This window comes from Boleophthalmus pectinirostris, unplaced genomic scaffold (genome assembly GCF_026225935.1).
Source record: "Boleophthalmus pectinirostris isolate CB_2022bp ecotype Guang Dong unplaced genomic scaffold, ASM2622593v1 HiC_scaffold_4, whole genome shotgun sequence".
NCBI lineage: Eukaryota > Metazoa > Chordata > Actinopteri > Gobiiformes > Gobiidae > Boleophthalmus > Boleophthalmus pectinirostris.
The window spans coordinates 13,422,629-13,450,360 of NW_026571353.1; the positions used below are offsets into that span (position 1 = coordinate 13,422,629).

General features: G+C 37.5%; 1 protein-coding gene across 6 annotated transcripts in view; it reads right to left on the minus strand.

Moving 5' to 3' along the window:
- arvcfb (ARVCF delta catenin family member b) overlaps positions 1-27,732 on the minus strand; it is a 266,391-nt gene that overhangs the window by 208,399 nt on the left and 30,260 nt on the right. For all 6 annotated transcript variants that reach the window (XM_055161604.1, XM_055161603.1, XM_055161602.1 and 3 more), the window contains exon 2: positions 10,831-10,915. In XM_055161604.1, the coding sequence (XP_055017579.1) occupies positions 10,831-10,854 (24 nt within the window). In that variant the 5' untranslated portion in view covers positions 10,855-10,915. The remainder of the gene's footprint in view (positions 1-10,830; positions 10,916-27,732) is intronic.

Below are 27,732 nucleotides of genomic sequence, written 5' to 3' on the forward strand. Positions count from 1 at the left end.
GATGTAACCTTGGTTTGGTCCCTTTCTAGTCGTGGTTTAGTGAAGGATTAGTTCACAAATTTTGTCCCAGTTTAGTCCCCATTTTGATGTGGTCTATGTAGAAGTATTGACTCATGCTAAATTATGCCTAGCATTTGATACTGGTACTTAAAGGTGCACTGTGAGGGGGTCCGCAACCTGGGGGTCCTCCATGGAGATGTTAATGTTTTGGGTTAAATTGCCCACAGTATGATATTAAACTAATCTGTCTAGCATTTATTCAACTACAGGTGTTATTTTAATGTGAGTAGGATTGCCTCTCCACAGATTTAACCTGTCCTACAAATCTCCATGGAGATTCATACGTTTCTGGCCATACTTTGAAATATTTTATTGACATCACCATGGAGACAAGCAGGTGACGGACCCTCCAGCAGACAATGCACCTTTAAACAATACTTTTTTCCCCAAGTCCCAACAGACATAAAAAAAATATATATATATAATATCAAGATTAGTAAATGAGGCATCAACCAAACAAAAGCAGGATAGCAAAGGGACAAAAAGCTCTAAATTATGAATTAAATGAGGACTTGATTTACAGAGCCTGTGAAACACGAGCGTCACCCATCCTAAATCAGAGCGTGAAAACAATGAATCACTATATCACTGCACTTGAACCTGGCATGGAGAGTTTTCCACAGAGAGCTATTTTCTGCCACCCACTTAATTATAAAAGGATCCTACTGTCCTGTGATGTGGATTAGGCCATTTAATATAGTGAGTCCCATCCGCAATTGAATACGGGTTAAGGAGAGCATACTGTGGGCAAAAGAGTTATACTACTTTCTCCATAAAAGTACACTATTTAGACAATTCATTTTTTACTGCATAACCCCATATGCTATTGTATTATAATGCATGTGTTTACTTTTTAGAGCTTTTAACAATGCTATAGTTGTTTCTCCTCATCATTTATACACCTGATGTTGTATTTGAAGTGATTCATGCATGTTTGAGCAATCTTTAATTTTCAAGACACCGTATTGGCAATCAATGCCCATTTTCACCACCAGGCATACACCCACTGCTCTCTACATCTTTCCAATTTCAATTTTATTTTCTTAATCTGTGATACATGCATGATTCAGTAACGTTGCATAGATATTAAATAGTTTAAAAAGTGCTACAGTGATCTGCAGTTATCCATCAGTTGTGAAGACATTTATGGTTTCGCCAGCTTCCACTGGGCACCAGAGTTTTCTAATGCAGAAGTCAGTGGTCTTGAATACGTATATCATTCGTTCATTTGTTTTTCAAAATAAAACCGAAAATAAGAAAATGAAAAAAACATTTTCTTCATTATTTGTCTCCAAAACCAAAATGTAAAACAGATAGCGATTTTTTTTTTTCAGTTCTCAATTTTGTGTTTAAATTATTAATCAGATTAATCAGAACCAGGACTGAACCAGGACTGAACCAGGACTGAACCAGGACTGAACCAAGACGAAACTTGTCTCGGTTCGGGTCTCGGTTCGGGTCTCGGTTCGGGTCTCGGTTCGGGTCTCGGTTCGGGTCTCGGTTCGGGTCTCGGTTCCGGTCTCGACATGCAGTCCTGGTTCAGTCCTGGGATCAATCCTTTTTCAGTCCATAGTCCGGCATCGCAGTCTAAGTTACGAAAACGGGAAATGGCCGTTATCCTTTTTTCCCATTATTCACACTAAATTCACACTAAAAACACTCAATCAAAAACTGAAAAAACAAATCATTATCCGTTTTGTCATTTTGGTTTTGGAGACAAATAATTAAAAAAAAGTTCTTTTTTGGTTTTCTTATTTTTGGTTTTATTTGGAAAAACTAATGAACGAATGATACATGGATTGTCTTGTTTATGTTTGTTAGATGAATATTGCGATTTAAAATGTAGAAATTATAACATATTGATCCACGGGTGTCATAGATAATACCCATGTAGTAGACACAAGCACAATACATCGTCTTTAATTACCAAAAATACAAAATGCACCATGGCTGAAGCAGGAGATAATTCATCAATATGCAGTGAGTGGTTATCTTCAAGCCCGCAAAAGTCATAACATTTTGAACACAAATAGAATAAAGACATGAGAAACTGTCCAGTGCCTGAAGAAGTTTCTCATAGTGCTCCTACTTCTAAAACAGAGTAATCTTATCTGGACGCTCTCATAAATCAATACCTGTGGTCAGGGGGTCAGCTCTTCAAACACAACTATAGCCCACCTAATCTAACCTGGGAGAGCTGTGTGAGACAAACACTTGAACGCCGTTGAGTTCTTTTTTGTTTTTATTTCATAGTATTGCGTTCTGCCTCTGGGTATAAAGGACTTACACGGTCTGAGCAGTGCACAGTGGGAAGTGCCGTAGACTGCATCCACAACAAGAGCTCTGTGTGGGCTGTAAACATAATGTGAAGCATAATGTAACAGCAGAATACATTGTCAAAACAACCTGATTTAATAAAATAGTTACATAAATGTGGTCATTGTATCTGTCTTTTTAGTTATTTTTTTTAAATCTTTATGAGTTATTAGCTATCTTGACAGTTGTATGTACAGTAAGTATAAAAGCTTTAGCCCATGTAGAGGCTGGTGAATCAATCCTAGCTATTACGATTATGTCTTGTTCCCTTGAGCAAAACACTGTATGTATTTCTTGCATTATTTATGGAAATGACATACTATATAACTACCTAAGTGTCTATTTAGAGACCTAAGGCAAATCATAGCATAATAGGGATGTAACAATAACCGAAATATCGTGATATCGTATCTTAAGAAGTCTCACAATAATACCGTGGGCTGTCACAATATATTAAATTACACGTTATGTATATTATACTCATATATTGGATGTCTTTGGTAAGTGTAAAAAAAAAAAACATTGAGAAGAAAAAGTCAGTCCTGGAGTGTAATAAGCATATCAGGTATTCCATAAAAATTAAGTCAGTTAATCCAATTCTAATACAATACACTCATGCATGCATCCATCTATAAATTAATCTTGTGTTCATACTGTCTACGGAACCTATACACAATAGAATACAGTAGTTGTTTATAATTCCTAAGGTTAAATGTAGGGGAAGTGGCCCACTGCCAAAGGTCTTTGTTAGTATTAGCCATAACTTAATCTCCTATCACCTCTTTAAACAGCAAGTGCACAACTGTCCCTCCTCTCCTGTTCCTTGGATGTGTGAAGACCCTTAAAAAAGAGGGATGAGTCAAGGAATTATTCAAATGATAGTTAGATTTGTATCACCAAATGTCTCCTCATTTCCATAACTTCAAAAACCTCCCAGCTTTTAATAATGCATACGAGTGTGCGTACGAATCACCCTGCAATGTCTAATATTTGAGACGGTCTATTTATGTGACGACAGTGGCATGTAAGGAGGGAGCAGGAGAGAGAGAAGAAGAAAGAGAGAAAGAGAGAGAGACAGAGAGAGAGAGACAGAGAGACAGAGAGAGAGAGAGAAGGGGGTGAATGAATAAAAAAAGAGAGAGGGGGAGGGAGAAGGAAGAGAGAGAGAGAGAGAGCGGGGGAGGGGGAAGGGAGAGAGAGGGGGGAGGGAGAAGGAAGAGAGAGAGAGAGAGAGAGCGCGGGGAGGGGGAAGGGAAAGAGAGAGGGGAGGGAGAAGGGAGGGGGAAGGGAGAGAGAGGGGGAGGGAGAAGGAAGAGAGAGAGGGGAGGAGAGAGAGAAAAAAAAGAAAGAGGGAGGGGGAGAGAGAGAGAAGGGGGTGAATGAATAGAAAAAGAGGGGGGGAGAGAGAGAGAAAGAGAAGGAGGTGAATGAATAGAAAAAGAGAGGGAGAGAGAGAGAGAGAGAGAGAGAGAGAGAGAGAGAGAAGGGGGTGAATGAATAGAAAAAGAGAGAGGGAGGAGGAAGGGAGAGAGAGAAAAGAGAGAGAAAGAAAGAGAGAGAGAGAAAGAGAGATATCAAAAGAGAGAGAAAGAATGAGAAAGATTAGATTTAACAGACCTTTATTGTTTCCCTCAAAAACATTTTGCATTAAATTTCATCCACACCTTGTACTATTCACATAAAAAGTATTAAATTGCATATACTCTCTGTTTACAATATTTACCCTATTTACAAAAACAAAGGTCCAAATATAAGTTGTCCCTCCCACAGAGAAAGAGAAAGAGGGAGAGAGAGAGAGAGAAAGAAAGAGGGATGGGCCTGGTTGCAGTAAGCACGTCTCCTCTCTTAGGGACATCCTGATCTCCAGCGTTTTCAAAGAGCCCTGTGTCTTATCGTGGAGGAAGACCAGTCAAACCAATTAACATTCCAAGCAGAGCCTCTCCTAGTCTAAGGAGGCTGCACTCCTCTTCCTTCCTCTGTGCAAAAACTGTATGCTTTAATCATACAATTATACACACATAAAAGGCAAATATTTCAGTCAACATTTTCCATTATCGGTAATGGAGTTGTGTAAATATACAATATCCTGAAGTTAAGTGTTCCAAGCTAATATTAGTATTTTCATTAGCAATATGTGGAACTTGCCGAATGTTACCTTAGTATCTATACTTATAATTTGCATTGAAGTGATTCTTGATATCAGCGCTTTATGCAAATGAAATAACCATAGAAACTGTAAAATCCTTATGTTTAAGTTTAAGTGGAAAAGGCTCAGTATACATATATATAGACAGATACATTTCTTACCCAATGAAAGTTAAAACCTGTAAACTTCAACATAGAAGGGGAATAAAACCGGTGACCTTCTTGCAGTGAGGCAAAATTGCTACCAACTTTATACTATCTACACTTCTGAATGATGGAGAGAAAGCCATCAAACTATGGGCACCTACTTTCTCTATTTTTCTTAAAAATTTCATATGACATCCAAATCAACCTTACACGTTCCGGCTGTGTATTCCCCTGTCCGTTCACTTGTTGTATCCCGCCGCGGTGTCACTGGTGTGCGTGTGTGTGTGGTCCCAATCTGAGGCCCGTGAGGCGTGAAGGACACCCCGGCGTATCCATCCGCTGTGCACAGGAGATCCCAGGATTAGTCACGCTCCGAGCCCCTCTGCCTCTGCCATCCTCCACCGCACTGTGCATCCCAATACAGTCTCCAACCACCATCGACAACAAGGGCAAAACAACAGTGATATCAGAACAACATATGCAGCTAAAGACAGGAAAACCCCACTGGAGTTAGTCTTTTAATAGCCTTATGGTTTTAGATCCACTCCAGACTTGTTATTAATCTGCAGCTGTCACTCCATAAGTTAGGCATTTGTCATTGTATCCTTTGGTTTGTCAATACTCGCTCTGCAATGTATAGCTAAATCAATATATTTAGAGAGATTTATGTGGGTGCTTTGTTATTACATTGGAGAGATATAGACTTTCGGAAGGTAAGCAATTCCTATAAGCCCACTATTAGCCCACGTTTTGTACTTCAAAGTGATAAGTTGCAGTACTAGGCTAAGAAGAAAAAAGGAAACACTCGTGTGTTGTTTGGTGGTTCAGAAAGGGCATCTGGTACAAAATGATGGAATGAGGATTGTGTCACATGATCTCCAGATTCATCATTGGTGAAAGAAGTACTCTATTTTGTAAGTAAAAGTACAGATACTGGAGCAAAAAACAGTCAAGTAAAAGTATCACATAAAAAATAAAAATGAAAAAATCAATGTAAGTACAGTAAACGTATTAAAGTTTAAAATGTTTAAGACGTACTTAAAGAGTGGAAAGTAGGGATGTAAGAATAACCAAAATATCTTGATATCGTATCGTCAAAAGTCTCACAATAATATCGTGGGCTGTCACAATATAGCGATTTACAAGTTCCTTTGCTTAAATGCATGGTTTTACAGTAGCAACAGTTTATAAACACCGGGAACTACATATCCCATGATTCATTTTAGTGCAGACAACATGAAGAAATATGTTTTTTAGTTGAATTCTTGGGATTATAACGGAAATAATGCACACCAAAATCTTGCCATGGTATTTTAAAAGCAAAAAAGTGTCCTGTTTACAATTATAACAGCTTCTGCAAAATATCGCAATAAATATAAATAAACTGTAAGATGCATCTCGTTATAATCTCGTAGAAAGATCTTTGGATTATATCGTTACATCCATAGCAGAAAGTAGAAGTATTTTGCAGAGATAGTGAGATCTTCAAATGTCATTTTTCAGCAGGTCTCAGAAAAAAAAAAAAAACAACTTTCAATTTTCAGACCAGTTCAAAAATGTAATGGACTGGAAAGCACAAATACCTGCTCTCAAATGTAGTGAAGTAAAAGTAAAAAATATCCACTTTAAAACGTACTTAAGATGAAATTTTAAGTATTTGTACTTTGCTTAAGAACAGTACTTCACCACTGACATTTATACATAAAAAGGTGACAGAAAAATGGGAAGGGAAAAAGGAAAAATATGAACAAATCAATTTTGTCTCATGGGAATTCTGACTCACTGGGCATAACCAAAATAGCATGTGGTAGAACTGGGCCTTTTAACCTGTCAGCAGTGGTGTGGTGTAAAATTAGGGAATGACAGCTGTTTTGAACCATAAAAGACCACTCTTTGACCCGCTAGATCAGAACAACCAATCACACGTAAGGCAAGGTGGTGGGAATATGTTTCTGTTAGCAACAACAATAAATTAAGTAGGGGTTGCTTATTTATTCAAACGGTAATAACCATGTGAAAATCCAGACATATAAATACATTGACCTACGCCTCAGGACCACAAACGTAAACTTTCCATACACCCGGAGAAGCATTTTCACTGGTATTTAGAGAGATTTGCTGCTTTGTCAAACATGGCGGACAGCAATCCTCTTGGGTGATGTTACTCTTTGTGGCCATTTAATAAAGCGCCCACACAACCCCAGCTGTAAGTATACTCACGCCACATAGTTCCATACAGTGTAATTATTACTGAGAGCTGCTGTAAACATGGTGGACCACTTCAACACCACTGTGCTAGAAGAGCTCTGTTGTTCCCATAGCATTTAGATACTGAAAGTTATTTATGATGGCAGATGGAGAGGTTGGTAAACATGGGGAGCTTAGCCAATCAAATGTGTTGCTGTTGTTGATGAAAAACCTTGAAAGAATAGTTTCAGGGTAATATTTTAGGAAATAAATGTGTGTTTCAATAATTTGCTAATTCATTTTCAAGCTGTGAAAGGAGAAAGTATGTATTTAAATCTGTCTAAATCATCTCTCACCCTTATAAACTCTTTGACTCATTGTTGATATTCACATGCCTATAATTTGAGAGTATGCACGGCTTTTTGCAGATGGAGAATTGAAACTGGAGTGGATGCCAATTCAATCAGTTCTACAGCTTTGTACAACTCTATTTACGAAAAAATACTTTAGAGTTAGATGTAGACAGAATACATGGTTGTCACAGTGTGGATTTTACAAGAAGAAAGTTGGGTACCCTAGCTTTAAATCATTAGCATAAACGTTAAAGTCTTTCTATAAGCATTATTCATTGGTTTCAGTCAAAGTCCCTTTCCTGTTACGGTCACCATTTGAGGGCTGCTGACCATTCAAAAAGAAGGTTTTTAATCGGTTATCTATTATCAGCAATGGTCCCAATTTTTCATCACTCCGCAATCCACGGAAAGCTTCTTATAAAATAGATTTATCTACCAATGTGAGCTGAGGGTTACTGTAGAATCAATATGAGTAATAAAAATGGAAAGTGATTGGGAAATGCAGACTGCTATAATAGGATCAGTGTACATTAGACCCCTTAATAGTGCTTAATCATCCACCCATATGATGCCCCCCAAAGCTGGCTAGTTAAATATGTTACAAAACACTCCCAACTTATAGTCAAATACAATTAAAGTAGCACACAGGGGTCACATTAGGTCTTCACACGTGATAATGAACCACACTGAGTGTAGAGCTGCACTGACAATCAACTATAATTGGTCCCTTGCCAGAGAATTAATATGCAGACTATTACAATGGCATTTCTTCCGGAAGGCTCCCGGGAGTTAATTAAACCGATGCCATTTTGGAGGAGTTCGGATTTAGGGAGGGGACGACCTTGACAGACTGGGATTGTCTCTCAGATGGATCACCGTACTGTTCCTTTACCAATGCACTTGAACCCTTATGGCTTGTTTGAAGGAAGGAACCTGCGCTGACCTGAGTCTTATCAAGCTGTTGACTGGGAAATGCCATGATAAAAATGGAGTTGCAACTAGAGTCTTTGTTTTAGGCTAATCCACTGTTTTGTCCCCCTTGGGTTAACTTCTCCATCAGAACTAAATTGTAGTAAAGGGTGATAGAGAAATTGCACTGCTGTACCAAGTAGATCTCCAGAACGATCTTTGTGGATAGCTCAGTGGAAGCACGCATGGCCAGATTTCAACTGAGAATACTATTTTGTTGACTGCTCATGTCCCCGAGTCTCATAGTAATGATCTTCTTCTTTGTTAGACATCAGTCTCTTTCTGCTCTTTACAACTCTTGAGTTACTCAAATTCATTTTACCATTACGGGGTAGCTCTGGGTTAGCCCTTACCTGACCAGCCAGAACCACAAGCATTGACAAAACTTTACAAAGATGAGTGGATCTGGAGCAGTATCCTGTCTTGTCAATTTCAGAGGGTGTGAAAAAAACATCATAAAGCACAGATTTTTACATAATCAACAATCGAAGCACCAAACTATTACTTATTTCAGGTAAAAGAAGTTATACATTTCATTTTATTGAATGTTAAGAGAATTTTGGTGAGATGTCTTCTGGATTTGAGACACACTGTGCTGTGTTTGGATCGTGTTTGGATGGAAGTTTTTCATGCTCTATTACCCAGTTCCAGTCCCTTCTGTATTCTAACAGAATGTACAAGAGACTGGATGGTCAGGCAAGGTTAGGCTTGATTTAGACCTATAATAGTCTTTGTTCTAAAGAGGTTCTTGGTTTGAAAACTTGAATGAACTGCTGTAAATTATATGGCAATGTTGTCTGCTGGTTCCAAAGCTGAATAAAATGTGAAGTCAAATACAGTTATCTGCACTGAACTTTTAAAGCTATTTTGGGAATATTTATGCTTTTGTGATTTTTGTAATGTGAATTTAATGTATTTAATGTATAAACTTAGGTTACGTTTACACTGAAATGAATCACCATATTCGAAACAATTTGTATTAAGACACGTTTCTGTGTCCGTTCCCTATCCACACAGTAACGCAACTCTGCCTGAACCACTAGTCACATGACTAGGCTGGCGTCACATGGGTGGTAAAAACAATAAAGTGGAGCACTGTGTCTGAAGTTACAGCAGCCGATTTCGAGCCAAGGAAGATTGCAAGCGTGAAAGTAGTAAGTAGTTCTAGCTACGCTGTTTCCAGTTTGTCTATGGTTTGTTTAAACGGTTTTCCACAATAGAATCACATGACCGATGTCACGAAACCCAGTGAATTAGGAAGGCGCAAGTCACAGTGACGTGGTCCAATAAGGACGGCAACTAGAGCTCCTACGTCAATGTATCAATGTTTTCTGGCGTCCACACAGTGCCGGATCAGATCTGTACAGAGCTGGCAGAACCAGATCATTCCATCTCTGGAGTTGTTTTCCATCAGATTAGTGTGGACGAACACTGCACACGCAACGAAAACGACTCGAATATGTACTAGTTTGGATGGGTCGTTACATTACATACATGTGGTTAATTCATCTTTTGTCCAGCAGTCAGTGGAATCTTATGTGTATGTAAGAAAATTGAAACTTGTTTAAACTTACATGAATAAATAAATTAGGCTGAATTTTTGAAACAAACAAACAAACAAAAAAATCGAATATTCACAACAGAATGAATGAAATAGATCTTCCAACACTGGCTGTAATCCAGAAGTTTATCCTCTCAGTGACTCCTGGATGAACTTCCTTCTAAAGAGTCACACAAAACTCAATCCCTCCAAATGTCAATCAATCAGTTGCTATAGTAATAATTCAAAGACGGCAACATACTATACTTCTACATCCATTTATTTAAGGAGGATGATACCAAAAACATGTGATTTAAACAAAGAAGTCAATATTTAAGTTATGAGTGATGACCACGCTCATTTCTTTTAAGGGACATACTTTATTGTACATCAGGTGGTTTATCCCTTTGTCCCACTCTCAATGCTATTCCATCTGGCTTTCTTCACATTTTCTGGAGAATTTCATTGCACATTGTAAATCTTTCTTTTTATGTGCATGTCTTTTCAGTCATATTTCAGAGAGGACCAGACAGTAACTCCTGGTTAAGATTCACAGATGCAAGTCTAGTGATGAACTGCACTCACAAGAACGTCCAAAACAGTAGCTCAAAGACAGAATAGAAAGTACAAGGTCTGGAGTTGACAGCGCCTTCACCGGCCAAATCTATTCAAATCACTATAGCACTCAGTTGTCTGGAGCAAGATTAAGACATGTAGCGAAAAGATGTTGTCTTGTCATAGTGACCAAAGTTTTTTTTCTTGTGTGTGTTTTTTTTTCTCCTATCGCTATGGTGTTTGAATGGGAATTTCTCTATTTGAACTCAAAGCCACTATTCTTACAGACAGGTTCAACTCCAGTTTACAGCTCCTAGGCAACTGACATCAAGGCAGGAACAGCTAAATGGCGACACAAGTCTACTGTATAAAGAGGTTTGGCAAAAAAAACAAACCAAACACAATCCGAAGCTCACTAGAACAGTTGCATCAGTTTTCTCATTATTACTGCCACTGCTGTTGCCACTGCTGCTGCTACTGCTGCTGCTACTGCTGTTTTTTTAGATGGAGAAGAGAACTTTTACATCAAGCCGTAGGTGGGAGTAAAAATGCCCTTACCTTTAGTTGTGCAGATAAACCCATAAAAATGTCAGGACAGGTCAACCTTCATGAGGTCACGGCTGTTACACTGCACCCGCTGTACCTAGAAAAAATACAAATGGTGAGATGACTATGTTCAAACATGGATTAAAATACAATGCTTTCAGACTCTACCAGCTCATAGCCAAAGCATGATTTAGTTTTTGAATATTTTGCCAGGACTTTTAGTGGTATCACGCATAATGGAAGGAGTTCGAAAGAGAAATACTGTGTAGTGAATACGAGTAGATAAGAAAGGGTGTATCTCCTTAAAGGTGCACCACGTAACTTTGTGGTTGGGGGTCTGTCACCTGCTTGTTTCTATGGATATGTTATTGCACAGCCTGGAATGTTCCACAGTATGACATTAAACAGACATACCTTTTATTTATTAAATTACAGGTTGGTACAGGTCCATGAAGATAGAAAGGTTTAATACCATAGTGTGAAACATTCCAGACAAAGCAATAACATCTGCATGGAAAAAGCATTTGATGGACTTACCATCAGAAACGTTACATCTTTAAATACTGTACTGATTGGAGACAGATGGGAGAAAAAAAGCATTTGTCACAGGGCACTTTTTAGTCTTAAACATATGAGTCAACAAAAACACTTCAAAAATAACACTCAAATGAGTTAAACACAGGAGCTTTAAAATCACTGTCCACATTTGATGCATATGGACTGACAGCTACCCGATTTATAATTTTAAACCAACATTGACTGCATTGACTAGATTAAAATCTAGTGGGAAATCTTTCTAACATACATAACTCATGCTATGGGCTGTACTAAATGAATGAAAGCTCTGTGTGGTTCCTGAACTCAGCGTGAGGCTTTCAAGCTCCAGTTTTCCAGTGGGTGAGACCATGACAAGATACTGACCAAATATTGAAGCAGGATTTCAAGCTGGGAACTCAACTCTTCAGTTGGTCCTGAATGTATTAGCTAGGCCTGCCACGTTCAATATATGAAAGCCAGAACAATATTTGGGGGGGTCAATTTGTTAAAAGTTTTATAAAATTTTTTAAATGACTCATTACAGATACAAACTATGTGCAATAGTGTTTCTGGTATTTATTTGTTGCAGCTCATGATTTTTTTAAGTTGTACATTTAGCATTGTTTTTGTGGTGTAAATCTGCAACTACCACTACCAGAATGCAAAAAATGTCAAAAAGTAATAATCTTAGAAATGTTTAAAGTTAAGAATACTTTTTGTGTTTCATGATATATATTAGTTGCAGTATTAGCGTTTATTATTTGTGTTTATAAACATTGAAATATATGCATCACAAAACCCATGAAACAAGAATGAACTGAAGCCAGTACTCCCCTCCACATGGTCTGGCCCACAACCTCCCCCAGAGGCTTTAAATATGGCCGACCTGTGGCAGGCACCTTCTTTGCCTCCAGACCATGTGGAGTGAATGTATGTATGATGTAACTGAAAAGAAACAAAAGAAACAAATAAAGTATATTTAATTTAACAGTGTGTGTGTGTGTGATAATTTAACTGGACTAACAAAATGCAGGATTATATGTCTAACTGTTTAGGCAGGATATGGAGAAATGAACAAATGTGTACAATTAAATGAGTTTAAATGAGACAAAGGCCCACTTTGTCACAGTAATAAATTAACAATTAATTCATTTGTTTGTCAGTGTCTCCTTGAATTTTGTCTAAGATTCACAGTTGCTGACATAAATTAAAACCATCCACATAGATAAATGGTAGCACTAGGCTGACAATTAAAATGTAGTTATCCAAGCAAATAAGTACTATGTCAACACTGTAGTCAAAAACTGTAGTTATTGCAACACACCCTGTGATTATTTGGCAGGGAAAATACACCAAACCACCTTTCAATGAACAGCAAAACCTTTGTTCTTTGAAAGGATAAAATGCACAAGTCCCCCGAGACCTGCAATGGAGAAGTGACAGTACTGTGCCCTCGAACACTGCTTTTATGTGCCTCCATTATAGTTATGGGATCCTCTGTGTTATTGTTAGTGTTAGAAAATGTTGAATCATTTTTTATCCAAAGAGCAGCATGACTTTAAAGCAAGCAAACAAATGTAAACTAGAGTGTAAAAGCCACAGCATTTGTTCAGAAAGCACATTCTGAGATCAGCAAAAGGACAACACAGGTGTTCAGCAAAAGAGGTGTGAGTATTTTACAGTGCACATGGTGAACTTTTCGGAATCAGCTATGGAAAATTATAACTATTATGATTATTTTGTAATGGTAATACATACAATATTACATAGAGAAGTGTTAAATTCAGATTATGTAAGTAATGTGCATGTTAAAGGTGCATTGTGTAACTTTTCTGGTGGAGGGTCTGTCAAATGCTTTTCTTTTTTTTTTTTTTTTTTTTTTTGCTTTTTGCTTTTTTTGAGGAGATGTTATTAAACCTTTCTGTCATCATGGAGACAAATCAAATCAGACCAAGGTATTTCTTAACTATAAAACCACCTGTAATTTCATAAATGTAGAACTATTTAATGTCATATGGTGGAATATTCCAGGCAGAGCAATGACATCTCCATGAAGAGTTACACAGTGCACCTTTAAGGTATGTTAGGTTTCACATAAATAGCTATAACTGAAGGTGCACAATGTAACTTTTCTTGTGGAGGGTAGGCCATAGATTATAGTTATTACTTCACCAGGAATATTCCAAAGTCTGTAATTGAATAAAGGTAAGATAGGTTAGGTTAACGTTTCTATGGATATGCCATTGTTGTGCCTGGAATGTTCCACAGTATGACATTAAAGAGCTACCTTACATTTATTCAATTGCAGGTGGTTTTATAACTCAAATATACCTAGAATGACCTTCCCACAGATCTGACCTGTAACTTGGTCTGGTTTTGTTTTCATGCATATAGAAAGGTTTAATACCATATAGTAAAATTCCAGACAAAGCAATAACAAATCCATGAAGAAAAGTATTTGACGAGCCCTGCACCAATGTTACAATGTTACACAATGCACGTTTAACTTTGGCAAAGCAACATCTCTTTTATTTTTTCTCCACTAGATATATTACACAGACTTATGGCCTCACATACTATAACCACTTGAGATTACACACTGTTGCAATGCCTTCATGTTCTTCTATATACAGCTCATGTTTGCTTGCAATATGGTCTATAGAATTGCTAATAAAAGGGAAGATGGTGGTATCAAAACAACCCTCATTTCATATATTCTGTACCAGCAGCCAGATCCTTGAATAGGGATTAAGTTAGTGTGAAAGAAAACACATAAGTAAGTCCAGCAGGGAGCAGCCGGAGAAACATGATCCTGGTTTGGGTGAGTGGTCAACACTGCCCCCCTCTGCCTCCACATCCCCCCCTACCCCCCAGCACACAGTAGCCACAGCTACTATAAATAGAATGGTAAGTAGGCAAGTGCAGAAGTGGCTTTTACTGGGAATGTGATCGATTTAAAAGCAATTTGCCCCTCTGCTCAGGCCGTGCACTTTCATATTATCAGATCCCCAAAGGTACAACAGTTCTACCCCTATTGCCCTAACAAGGCCCCCTTTGCACTGTAATCTTTAATTGCTTCATGTGGTTTGGTTCGAGTTTAGTTTTAAATCTGGTTTGGATTTTATAATGAGATATGTAATGATACAGAGACGTGCTAGCTGATTAAAAAGGAATTTATTATGTGTTTCATCTAATTTAATCCTGGCGTAAAGGTGCACTGCGCAACTTTTCTGGTGGAGGGTCTCCCACCTACTTGTTTCCATGGAGATGTTTTGCCTTGAATGATCCATGGTATGACATTCAACATATACATCTAGCATTTATTCATTATTGGTGGTCATCCTTAAAGATCGTTTGAAACAACATCCAAGTTATTATATTGTATATCGTCAATGATATAAAAAAAGACGCAAAATGTTAAGGAACACATTTATGATGGATTGCAAAAATATGACAGGATTAAAGGTGCACTATGTCATTTTTCTGGTAAGATCGCCCACTTGCTTTTCTCCATGAGGATGTTATTGCTTGGTCTAATCCACAGAACAGCATTAACTTCCATCATGCATATGGTCACGTAGTCCATTTGTGTCCATTCAGGTTCCAGTGTAGCTTTACTTGAAACAGGTCAGGTGTTAAAATTTGAGAACTCCAATCCATAATCCATACACACAATTGGTGAAAGTCTTACCAAGCTCTCCATGGTCACAGTCTGATAGATGCAGCACAGCAGACACACATGCATGCTTCTCTGATGGGCTGACACAAGACCTGGGCCTTGTCTTACAATATAGTATCTGAGGGGCTGAGAGAGAGGCAGGAGGAGGGCAGGGGGAACACAAACAAGAGGCAAACTGTGAGCAGCACAAATCCACACAAAGCAGGAGTTCAATACTGTCTGTCAGAGGCACCAGACCAAAACATACCTCTCCCAGCACCACCCGTATACATACCCATATCTGTTGTGTTTGTTATAACAAGGGCAGCAGGAGCCTGGGGTATGGAGAGGGATAGACAGAGCAAGCCTTACACTGCAAAAAGTAATATCTAGGCAAGTTAAAATGACTTAAATTGTTAACATTTGACTTTATTTGAGTTGATTCAACTTGACAAGTAAAATTGTCTACCAATGGAATAATTGTGTTTTTCTTAATTTAAGCAACATTATATTATGTTTCTTATTTTAAGTTAAAAAAGTTGTTGTTTTTCTTATCTTTAATGTAGCAAGATGTATTTTCATATATTAAGTAAAAAAAAGTCTTGTTCCATTGGTAAATCATTTTAGCCAGGTTGGCGCCACCCAATGCCTCTGCTCAATTTCAATTGACTCCAGTGACTAGGTCAGGAATCAGAATACAATAGATCATTTGCAAGAACCCTAGAAGTTGTAGACTGCGCACCAGCCAATCAGCAAAGAGCGGTGAAGCCATGATTTTGTCCCTTTTGTGGTACAGCACAACAGTAAACAAAGCGGTTGAGATGAATGTAGACGAAGCCATACATTCTGTGTTGGCAACGATTCCCGAGATTGAGGATTTAAAGCCGGAACAAAGAGAATGTTTGGTGAATTTTATCAAGGGAAAAGATGTTATTGCCCTTCTTCCTACAAGATTTGGTGCATTACACGTCTCGACCAAATAACAGAGATAGGTTAATTAAAAAGTACCCGCCTACCGTCGAGCGAATTAATTCTAATGCTGTTTCACGAAGTGAAACCGGCTGATGAATCAGACTAAGATCATTTTACTTGTTAAGTGAAATTTACTGAAATGATGATCCAACTTTCTTAACTCAAGTCATTTTAACTAGATTTAGCTAGATTTTAGTTTTTGCTGTGTATGGTCTAAACATAAGCAAGTTACGAAGAACTAAAATATGCTGTATGCACTGTGCAGTCAAAGATACAGTCAAAGATGCAGTCGAAGTACTGTGTTAATTAAATTACTGTGTGTTTAATTAAATATTATACAAAGTTGATTATATTATACAAAGTTGACCTTTATGATTCCATAGCTTCCTTTTATGATTCCATAGCACACCATAAGCATACCCAAAGTTGTGTTTTGAGTAATTCATGAATGTTTGAGTAATGTCCACCATTTGAGTATTGAGTTTCTACCTTTCTATCCACTGCCCCAACTAAAAAAATATATATAGGGTTTAAAAATGTTCAATAGTCATTTTTCAAAATAAAATCATTTAAATAAAATACTACTACTTGCTATGGTGAGATGCCACATAAGGACTTCTCAGCACTGCACATTTTGAACAAGAAGCTAATGGTCCCATCTCTATCACTGAGCTGTTTTAGAGCAATATTGAGTTTTACAGTGAAACTGTGATGGCTGCAATGTTTTTCCCAAAGGCACAACGGCTACACTGGACTTGAAAGGGAAACCAACTGAACATTTAAAGGCCCCAGGTATGTTTTTGAGGAGGAACACACATTCTAACATGGTTTAAATATCACACAAGTCAAAGACCATTAAATCCTTTTTAAATAATTAATATTTCAAGAATCACTGGTTCAACCTTCTGCTACTACAACTATAATCACTAATAATAATTAATAGATAATACAGTTTAGAAATGTTATGAGAAATAAAGTCAAGGAAGTTTTGGCACTGAACATATTTCAGACAGGAAGTGCAATGTCAGGTCTCATGGCAGAAGATGAAAGAGGTGCATGGTGAGGCTCAAATTATTTTTATGAGAAGTCTGTTCAGTAACAATTTTATCTCTTCAGTCTGCAGCTCTTGGCTCAAGGGTAGTTTGGCATTGCACCTCCAACCTCTCGGGCTTGGGGTTAATGAATGCCGACACATGACGTAAGGTGGAAGTCATTTACAGGGATCTGGAGTCTTTATCACAGCCTCTCATAGACACAGGAAGGGAGTTTCAGACATGATGCTATCCAGACGTTGTCACATGTTCAAAGTGCTATAAAGCAGACAGTATTAATTTCAACCTGACACACAAAAACAAAACGATTAAATGAGCTGCTTAGAGTAAGGTTAATGGTGCATTGTGGAACTTTTCTGCTGAAGGGTCCATCAAATGCTTTTCTTCATGGAGATTTGTCTGGAATGTTTTACAGTATGGTATTAAATCTTTCTGACTTCATGATGACCAGACAAAGTTACAGAATGTTTGCTTTTCTGGATATTTTTGAGTGACAGAAACAACTGTATCCATAGAAACAACCTCAACAATATGTTACATAGTGCACTTTTAAACTTGTGTGTGCTACAAAGGGGACAAAAACATTAAAATATATGTGTAATGTAATGTAATGTAATGTAATGTAATGGTCAAAATTATAGGTTTTTAAAAATCTAATACATTGGATACAATGTAGTATTATAGCAGAGACTGAATAGGTGAGTGAAGTGTCTTGCCTAAAGACACAATAGTATGCACTGGTCATTGTGGGGATCAATCCAGCGACTTTTGAGTTGGTGGGATAGACATTTATCTTAATGAATGATTAAAAATTAGCATTAGTAATGAGTAATCAATTACATTTGTTTTGGCGCAAGACACTAAATTGTGAATATAAAATGTGACTTGCTCAAATGAGCATCTAGTTTAATGAACTTGTATTTTGTTCATTAATGCAGACACTGAATGCAATGTTGTGGCATGATAGCAAGATATCAAATAAAAACAAAACATAAATCTATACAAACAAAGCCCTGTCTTAAAAAGTGGCATACATAAAATGCATTTCAACTTGATTACCCCAGTTGAGGATACATGACAAGATGAATACATAGATGAAAGCAATCTGACGTGTGGTCCCACCCCCTCTCAGGACAGTAGCATTAGGTCCCATTTAATCCCAGTGTAAGTTGCTGTGCTGTCTGTGACTCACTGACCCTGCCTGGCTGATGGGACGTCCTGGGAGTTCACCGCTAACGAGATGGAGGGGAGGAGGGGGTGAAGGGGTGAGCGGTGCATGTGGGGGGCTTACAGGATTTCACTGAACTATAACGCCTCTCCGGAGACAAAGAAATCCTATTTTAAAGATTGGCTGGCCCCTCTCTCCTTCTTTTTAGTGCTTCATGCAACGCACAGATTTCCATTGTTATAATATTATGCACTAAGGTTCACCTTCCAAAAGCTCACCTTGAGAAAAATTGATTTGTCCCAAAATAATGCAGACCACGCCTGATAGAAGCAGTAAAAGTGCCTCAAAGGTAGGTGGAAGAGGTTTTTTTTTGAAGTAAATTCCTTTAAGCATGAAAATGACTTTCTAGAATATGGATCCAATCTCACTCTGTGAAACAAATTTAAAACTAGGACATTGCTATTTGACTTTATGACCCGCTGTCTTCCTCCTCATTCCAACAGAAAATATTCATTTTATCTCTGGTACAAAGATTAATAAGATTCTTATTGCCACCGCGGCAGATTCTCCAAATATTCATTTAATTTCTCACTGTTCTATTTCTAACTAGAACAATTTCCTGCGCAGAAATTATCTGTGATAAAACACCACTCTATTAGGATTCTGAAGCTTTACCAATTCAAACTTATCACATCTTGAGAAAGTTAAGCATTAACAGAACAAATTTCCCAAGCTGTTACAATCCACAATTATATAGTAAATTATAGTATCAAGTCCTTACGGGTCCTTTGAATTCTTTAAAAGGGCACACAATAACTAGAAGTCATCCATACTGAAATAATGTCCAAATAAATTCATGTTTTAAATCTGCAGTTTTTAAGGATGTGTCTAAGTGGAATGTGCAATGTACAGTCCCAGAGCAGCAACTTGTGCCATTAGACCAATTGTTATGTATTCTTAAAGTTCATATGTGATTTCTACAGGTCACTAAAACCTAAATGTACTTTGGGATCAAAGTGTCTATCTAATATAAGCCAGTAACAGGATTGAAGGAAATGAAGGATTGAAAAAATGTGAGTCTGTTAAATGAATGGTTACAATCAGATTTATATCAGATTTCGGTCATGTTTACAATTATAGAGTGAGTTAGTTAGTAAGTTTTCTGTTAAACAAAGTAGAGCAATTTCTTCAGATAATATTATATTTAAAAAAATACTATATTCATTGTCTTGAGCTGTACCATGATAGACATATGACTTCATGCATTTTTCAAAATGAGCCAGCCACAACTCTCCCACAATAACTCTGGCAACAATAATGTGTCAAACAGCATTAGCCAAGTCTGCTGCCAACAAAGAAACACAAAATCAAATGGTGATTCAGCTCTGTAAATTAAGAGGCACACTCATAGTGACTTAATCCACCATGGGCTCTCTGACTCCCTCTATCTGAGGGATTCAAAACTGCAAACAAAAATCTATTTGTTCTCAATTAGTCCTTTCCGACACTGGACAGTTTTATCGTCAAGTCTTTCAGGCATTTTGTGCATATAATTTAGAGTCCACTTACTATTTACTGTTGTGGGTGGAGCTGAGGACTCTGACAATTAATTTGTCTTAACCCCAGTTTAAGAGGAGTTTATCAAGAAAAAGAACCTCAATGCCATAGATATGTTCAACGCCATAGTGTGGAAAATTTCCAGCAAAGCAATGATATTGCCATGGGGACAAGTAGGTGTCATAGTGCAATTTATTATGTTGTTACCTCATCAAAAACATATTCAGTTGTGTTTGTTTCATTCAAACATATTTGTGTAACACTTTATTTTCTTGCATATTTATGCTGAGTTCTTCTCTCTAACAGAAAACACCTTGTTCCAACTTGTGATGTCACATATACCTATCCAAGAATCATTTTTATCATTTCAGCTCTGGAATTGTCAATCTCTACTGAACATAAGGTAAAACAGAGCAGTTCACTTGAAAACTACCACTAGATAACATTACAAGGTGGAACAGAGCCTTTTGAGCTTTGTAGAAGATGTGCGAATGAAAGAAAACACAAGTCCAGATATGTTTAAGATGAGATAACATTATACAAATTTTGTGTAATATAGGACACTTAAACTTCCGGTACCAAAGAGTGTGGTGGTCTACTCTTGAGGACTTGAATACTGAAGGAGACCCATGGTACCACCTCCACACTATTCTATTCTATATTGTACTTTACAGTGCATTTCAGTCCTTTATCCTCAAACGACTCCACATTTCGTCAGCCTTTACACCAAACGAAGTTACAGCATTGAAGACCTTCTATAGAAAGAGCAAGTGCAGACTGTTCTGACATCTATTTAAGACCAGTGCCACATATCTGGAGTCTGGATCCTTTCCAAAAGCGGTAAATACCATTGCACAGTGAGCCTTGCCTCAAACACCCATACAAGAAACAGATTGGTATTCACAGTGGCAGTTTCCCGAAGTTGAAGCAGCATAAATAGCCTGGACTATTACATAAAAAGTAAACAAGCCACATTGTGAGGATTCATATCTGTGTGGTGCAGCAGCAGGAGGAGAAACTGACAGAGAAAACTCGCCTCATCCAATACTATCACATATACAGTTTGTGTTCTGTTATTAATAGGCAAGGCTGCAGTATCTGAGCACAAATATGCAGAATTGGAAAATAGAAGAAAAATATTTGATGTTGACGTTGCTGCTATACTGATCAGACATTATACTATTAGGCAAACTGCAAGTGAAACAGAAAAAGTATGCTTTCTTACTACAACCTGTTAGAAATGCACTTTTTGATTGGGGGTTCTCATTCTCGTGCTCGTTTCTATGGAAATTCCATTGCTGTGCCTGGAATGTTCCACAGTATGACATTAAACAGTTATACCTTACATTTATTCAACTTGGCTTTATAGCTTAAAAATTCTAAGAAAAACAGGCATTCTGATTCAGTTTCTGAGCGTAGTTGCCTCTCTACACATCTGGCCTGTAATTTGGTCTGGTCTGGTCTGTTTAATACCATAGTGTGTAAAGTTCCAGACAAAGCAATAACATCTCCATGGAGAAAAGCATTTGAAGGACCTTCCACCAGAAAAGGTACACAGTGCACCTTTAAATTAACAACACTGTGCCCAAATTGATATGTTAGAAGTTGGAACGTGTGCATTAGACATTGACAAATCATACATAAATTGGTTTACCATCTTCTCACCTTTCTCTTATTGAGTGTTCCCAATATGCATCTAATCTTCTCTTCTCAGTGGTCTAAGGAAGAAACAGTGAAAGACTGAATGCTGCCTGTATGGAACTGTAGCTCAAAAACAATAATGGTTCTGGGTATTTAAGCCAAGCCATACAGGTTTACTTAAAAAATGCATTATGTAACTTTTCTAGTAGAGGGCTAGAAAGTTGCTTGTTTCCATGGAGACATACTGCTTTGCTTGCAAAGGTCCAAAGTATGGCATTTTAGTTACCAATCTCCATAGAGACAAGCAGAAGATGCCATCAGGCCCGTTTACAGGTGAGATCTATGAGGAGGCAACCCCACTCACAGTTAGAAAGCAGTTTTTTAAAGGCATTTTTAAATCTATAAAAACACCCATAATTGACTAATGCATCTCATATAAGTATATAACATAATGTGGAACATTACAGACAAAGCAATAGCATCTCCCTGTGGCGAACCCCAACCTGAAAAGTTGCACAATGCATCTTTTAAAAATGTGCAGTGTTATTTTCTGATAACAAGCACCCTATCTACAAACCACTACACAGTCATGTATGTGGCCATGGTAAAAACCAATTTAAATGTGTCACATAGGCACATATTGGAGTGGGAGGGTGAGGTGACGGGGGTGAGAATAGCAGGAAGTGATAAAACGGAAGGAGGAGGAGGAGGATGAAGGACAAAGAGGGTATAAAATATAAGACAGGAGAGGCGTTGATAGTGAGACAGAGGAGGGATATGAGGACAGGCAAAAGCACAGCCTTGTCACTCAAACAGATAATGATGACAAAAAGTGGTAAGTTAAAGCTGCATTGTGCAACTTTTTTGGGGAAGGGCCCGTCAGATGCTTTTGTCCATGGAGATGTTATTGCTTTGTCTGGAATCTTTCACAGTATGGCATTAAACCTTTTTGTCTTCACAGATACCAGACCAATGGGTCAGATCTGTGGAGAGGCAACCCCGCTCACAGTCAGAATGCCTGATTGTTTATATTTTTGAGCTACAAAAACTGTAATTGAATAAATATAAGGTAGAGCTATTTAACATCATAGTGTGGAACATTCCAGGCAGAGCAATAACATATCCATAGAAACAAGTAGGCAATGGACCCCCAACCAAAAACTTATGTAATGTACCTTTAGGAATGCATACTGCAAAGTAATGAGTATCCAGTACTTATGGCCAATAAGGATACTCAAATTGTTCCTGAGCCTCCTATATAATTATAATCTAAGAAATCCATGGATCATTATGTTATAATTTGTAAATTTTCAAATTTGGTCGTAAGCATTTTCTCAACAAAGAGTCGTCAACTGTGAGGATAGCAGCAGATTATGCTAGCGAGCTAAGCGATGCTCCAGAATCCTATGCGCATTACTGATTAAGAAAATAAAATTGGACAAATTAAGTACAGAGCAGTGGGCGTATGTTAGTGACAGTGAAAACAGGGGTTGGCAATATGGTGTCTTGAACATAAGTGATTAAGGATTGATCATATGTGCACAAATTACTCCAGATACAACTCTGAGAGGGTAAATGAGAAGGGGAAACAACTATAGCATGGTTAAAAGCTCTGAAAAGTCAATTTTCCATAATAGGTCTGCTTCAAAAATATTTTTTAAAAAGTATAAGTAATAATTACAGTAACTCATCAAAATAGCAGAACAGTCACTTGAAAAATGACCATACACAATACACACTATATAATTATGTGTGATATTTGCAAGATCCTCCAAAAATGTTTCCCAGATTTTTATAGCACCACCAGAAATTGCAGAAAAGCAGAGTGCATTCCATTAGACAACCAACAAATGAGGCATTGCTGCTCTCTGGTCTTCTTCAACTTCACAGAAATGGTCTCTATTACAATTCGTTTTGGCCAAGGATTGCCAGTTCACACACTCTACAGATATCACTAACCTCTTTCTAGCATTCCTTGCACGCTCACTTTTGGAGCAGTCTAAAATATGTGTGCCTGACCTCACCTTTGAGAGTCAACCAAATGTTGAAAAAGGCTAACTTCTTCTACCCCTCTGTTCATGACATACATTATGAGCTTCTAGACCAGGACACAGAACATTTACACAGGGATGTAACAATAACTGAAATTATATTGTATCGTCAGAACTCTCACAATAATATCATGGACCATCACAATATAACATCTGGACTTAAATTAATTCATAGTTATGGTGCAGCATCAAAAAAAAAACTAAAAAATTACATATACCATGATCCTTTGCTCAGTCCACTTTACATGATGGAATAACTGTTATTAAGCACTATTAAATGTTACAGTTTTTGGATTATGACAGAAAAGTAGCATATACACAATTCTGTTTGTCTCCACAAAATATTGCAATAAATATCATACCCTGAGATGCATATGGTGAAAATATCGTATTGAGAGATTTGGATATTATTACAGCTCTACATTTACAATAAGTAAACATTAGACTTTTGACTGACAGCTACACCCATTAAAGAAATACACTATGTTGTTTGAGCACAAATGGTAACAATCTGCACTTTTGTTTCATTCTACGTCTCGACCGATTCAAATGCATCGCTCCTCTTTGCCTAGCTTCAACAACCCAATTTATTCATTAGCTCATGCACCATTAATGCTGCAGCAATAAGCAGGGCATATGGTGCCAAGTGTATGTAATAAGCTGCTAATGAAAATTGGCTGCAGCTCAAATTGTAATTTCAATATATTAAAGGTGCACAATATAACTTATCTGGTGGAGAGTGCAACTGCTTGTCTCCATGGAGATGTTATTGCCTGTAATGTTCCAATGAATGGCATTAAACATGTCTATTTTTATTTATTCAATTATAGAAGCTCACAAATGCACTGAAAAACATGCATTCCTACTGTGAGCAAGGTCTCCTCTCCACAGATCTGACCGCTGAAATGCCCTGCGTCACTGCTTGTCTCCATGGAGATGAATATGTTCAATGACATACTGTGGAAAATTTCTGGAAAAGCAATGATATCTCCATGAAGACAGTGTAAGTTATAATGTTGTTACCTCAAAAACATACATGAACATACTTGGAGTTGTGTTTTGTTGCATTCACACATATTTGAGTAACCATTTATTTTTAGTCTGTTTGCATCTCTAAAGCAAAATGCTCTGTTCCACCTTGTGATGTCATGTAGTGGTAGTTTTCTAGTTAACAGTTACCTTTTACCTTCTTTTCAGTAGAGTTGGGTAGGGTTTGTGTGTTCAACATGTGTGAATGAAACAAAACAAAACTCCAGATATGTTTGTGATGAGGAAATAACATTATAACAGAGATCAGAAAATAGTGATAATACGAGCCCTTTAACAACTATGGGCCTTCAGTGGGATGATCTTGCAACCTTGAAATAGTTGAAACTCTGGAATGCTGACATAACTGACATAACATAACTTTTAATACCTTTAGTGCAATCTATACAAAATTAGAAACTCCAAGCCCTCGAGTTTGAAGAAGCAAAAATGTCCACTCATTTTCAGCGTCACTACAATACAATACAATAAAACAGTCAGCACAAGTTATTAGCACATAAAGGACCGAAACAGTAATTCTGCCACTTCATTTACAACACAGAAATGGCCGCTGTCAAGCTTGTTAATTTTTTTTAGCGGGCAGAAGATAATAGTTGTAATTATCAGAAATAAAGCCGTCAATGGGGAGAGTGAAGTGTGTGTGTATGTGTGTGTATGCAGTTTGCCATCCAAATCCATTATTTGTGGGCCTCTTGTGTTAATGTGATAATGTTTGGTTTATTAGTGTCCACTGTCTGCCAGCACATCGAGTGGTCTCTCTCGCTCTCTGTCTCGCTCTCTTTCCTTCTCTTTCTCTCTCTCCTTTTGTGTCCATGCCTAAACATTATTGAAGAAGGGAGTATTATTTTTCAAACCCAACCTGCTTGCCAAAACTAGAACACAAACTCCCACTCATAATTTAATACTCTGAAAGAGGTTTAAATAAAGCATGAGAGTCATAAAATGTTTGTATTTTCCTTAGCTCTGAGTAAGATAAAGATATTCCACTTTTTATAGGTAGTAGGGTTATTAAAAAAAAGTATCAAAAAACTGATACTATCCATATCCATATTAAAACTAGTATTGAAACCAGATACTTGTTTGAGCAGGTGTCGATACTAAAAAAGTCGCATTCAGAAGGACCGAAGTAAACCTTTCTTGAATAGCTTTAGAATGAATAAGTATAAGAGCACATAAGTATATGTATAGCACATAAGTATAAGTATAGTGAAAGGCCATGGACCACTATGGAACCTACCTACTACTGAGGGATTACACATAGATAAAGCCACATGGTAATATAAAAAAGTACTATGATTTAATGTTGAAAATCACATCTACTGTCTAAATCAAGAGTGTTTTTAGTTTCATGATCAAAACCGAGTATAAAATGTTTCTAACATGACAACACTATAGAGACAAGTCATGTGTAGATCAACAGAATTTATTGTGTATTTATGGCTTGATTGTAATTGTGCATTAATGATTGATTTATAATTTGTTAGTAGTAGTTAACAGTACAACAGCAGCACTGCATATAAAATCTATTTCCACATCTTCTGTGTCAGAGAGAGGATATTTTGGAGTGCACAACTGCCCCCTATAGGCTCAAGTGCATTCCAACACATAACACAATAACACAAATCTTTGTCTGCTTTAACATAAGAATATAAACTAAATAAAATACTTGTATGTTTTTTTCAATTGTGTGGAAAATTGTAGCACATTTAAAAATGATTGCTCTTTTGGTTAAAGATTTATCAATGCTATGCTACATTAAATGCCAAGCTCAACAAAAATATAGTTGTTTCTTTGTGATTATTTCCTCATACGAAAACATGGTAGGTCCAACGTTGCAGAAATATAAAAATAAGTCTGTATATGAGCTTTACACAGTTGAATGAAGGTCATGTTTTTGTTGCACCCCGGAGAGCCCCAGAGACAGAGGAAGCATGAAGCTGGAAAGAGAGCCGTATAAATTCACATATCTTGGACTGATCAAACCCACGCTCTGTGATGTGTAGCCACAAAGCCAAGAGTCCAGAGCTGTGCACGCATATAGAAAAGGAATACACAATGATCCACAGCGGAAAACAAACATTAAAAATGGACAAGATGTGGGTTTCACTGTCCAGAGTTAAAAACAAAATAACTAATACGGCTATAGTTAAAGAAACTGTATATAACTGTATATATTTTAACTACAGATATGCGCTTGATATGTTCAAATCAAATGCAGCTTTTACTGACCACAGTTCTAATGCTGATTTATGCTTAATTACAAAATATGAGGTCCCATTCTATAACTTGATGCTTATTCTGCTTTCTTTTTCAGAAAGCAGAATGAAGGTCACATTTCTGCTGCCAGTTTCAGTGCTGAAATCCACTTGGCTTCAACCTAAAAGGACTCTTTCTGATCTGAATCCTCACTACATAAACCCATCTGCAGCCAATCACTACTCACTGCTAGTGCAGCCTCTGCAGCTCAGTGGGTGAATTCTGGAGGTTATGAGCTTTCACATGAGGCATGATCTGTTCATATACTGAAAATGAGACAAACGTGTATGTGTCCTCTATCTGCAGGTTAAAGCACTGGCAGCACAGGCTCAGTTGTGACTGTTGTACCTTTTTTAAAAGAGTAAGAGCACACGCTACATACATTTAACTATTATGGTTCAGATGAAACTGTCCTTGACAATTCTAATATTGTGTTAAAAAAAACAAAATGGTTTGAACATGGTGAATCTGTTTAAGATTTAAGCTGATGGTGAGTTTGTTTCAGGACACTTCCTATTTGTATAATATTGTAAATTAAATGGCATGGACTCAGGGCATTAGGGTTATTGTGTAAAATGTGTTATAGTGTCAAATGAACTCATTACCATAATATGCACGCTCATGAAGAGGAATGTTCTGTTTGCTTCTTTGCATTCATGAGCCTTCAGGCCAAACATAGAAAATGTACAGAGAAAATATTTTTAATGTGTTTATTAAAGAAAGAAGAGGACAGAATGGATTGCTCATTTCAGTGCTTTCAAATACAGTTCCTTTCTGACTTTCATGTCTCACACAAAGAGCTTGGCCTTTTATCAAACCACGCTGCATATGGAGCAGGGCAGAGATGAAGAAGTGTCAGGAAGGCTGCATAAACTCTCCCATTAGAGCCAGAGGAGTCAGGTATAGAACCAGGGCTGCTCTGTCAACCATAGCCAAAGATTCACCAGCGTACAGCACCGAGAAGAAAGAAGAGAG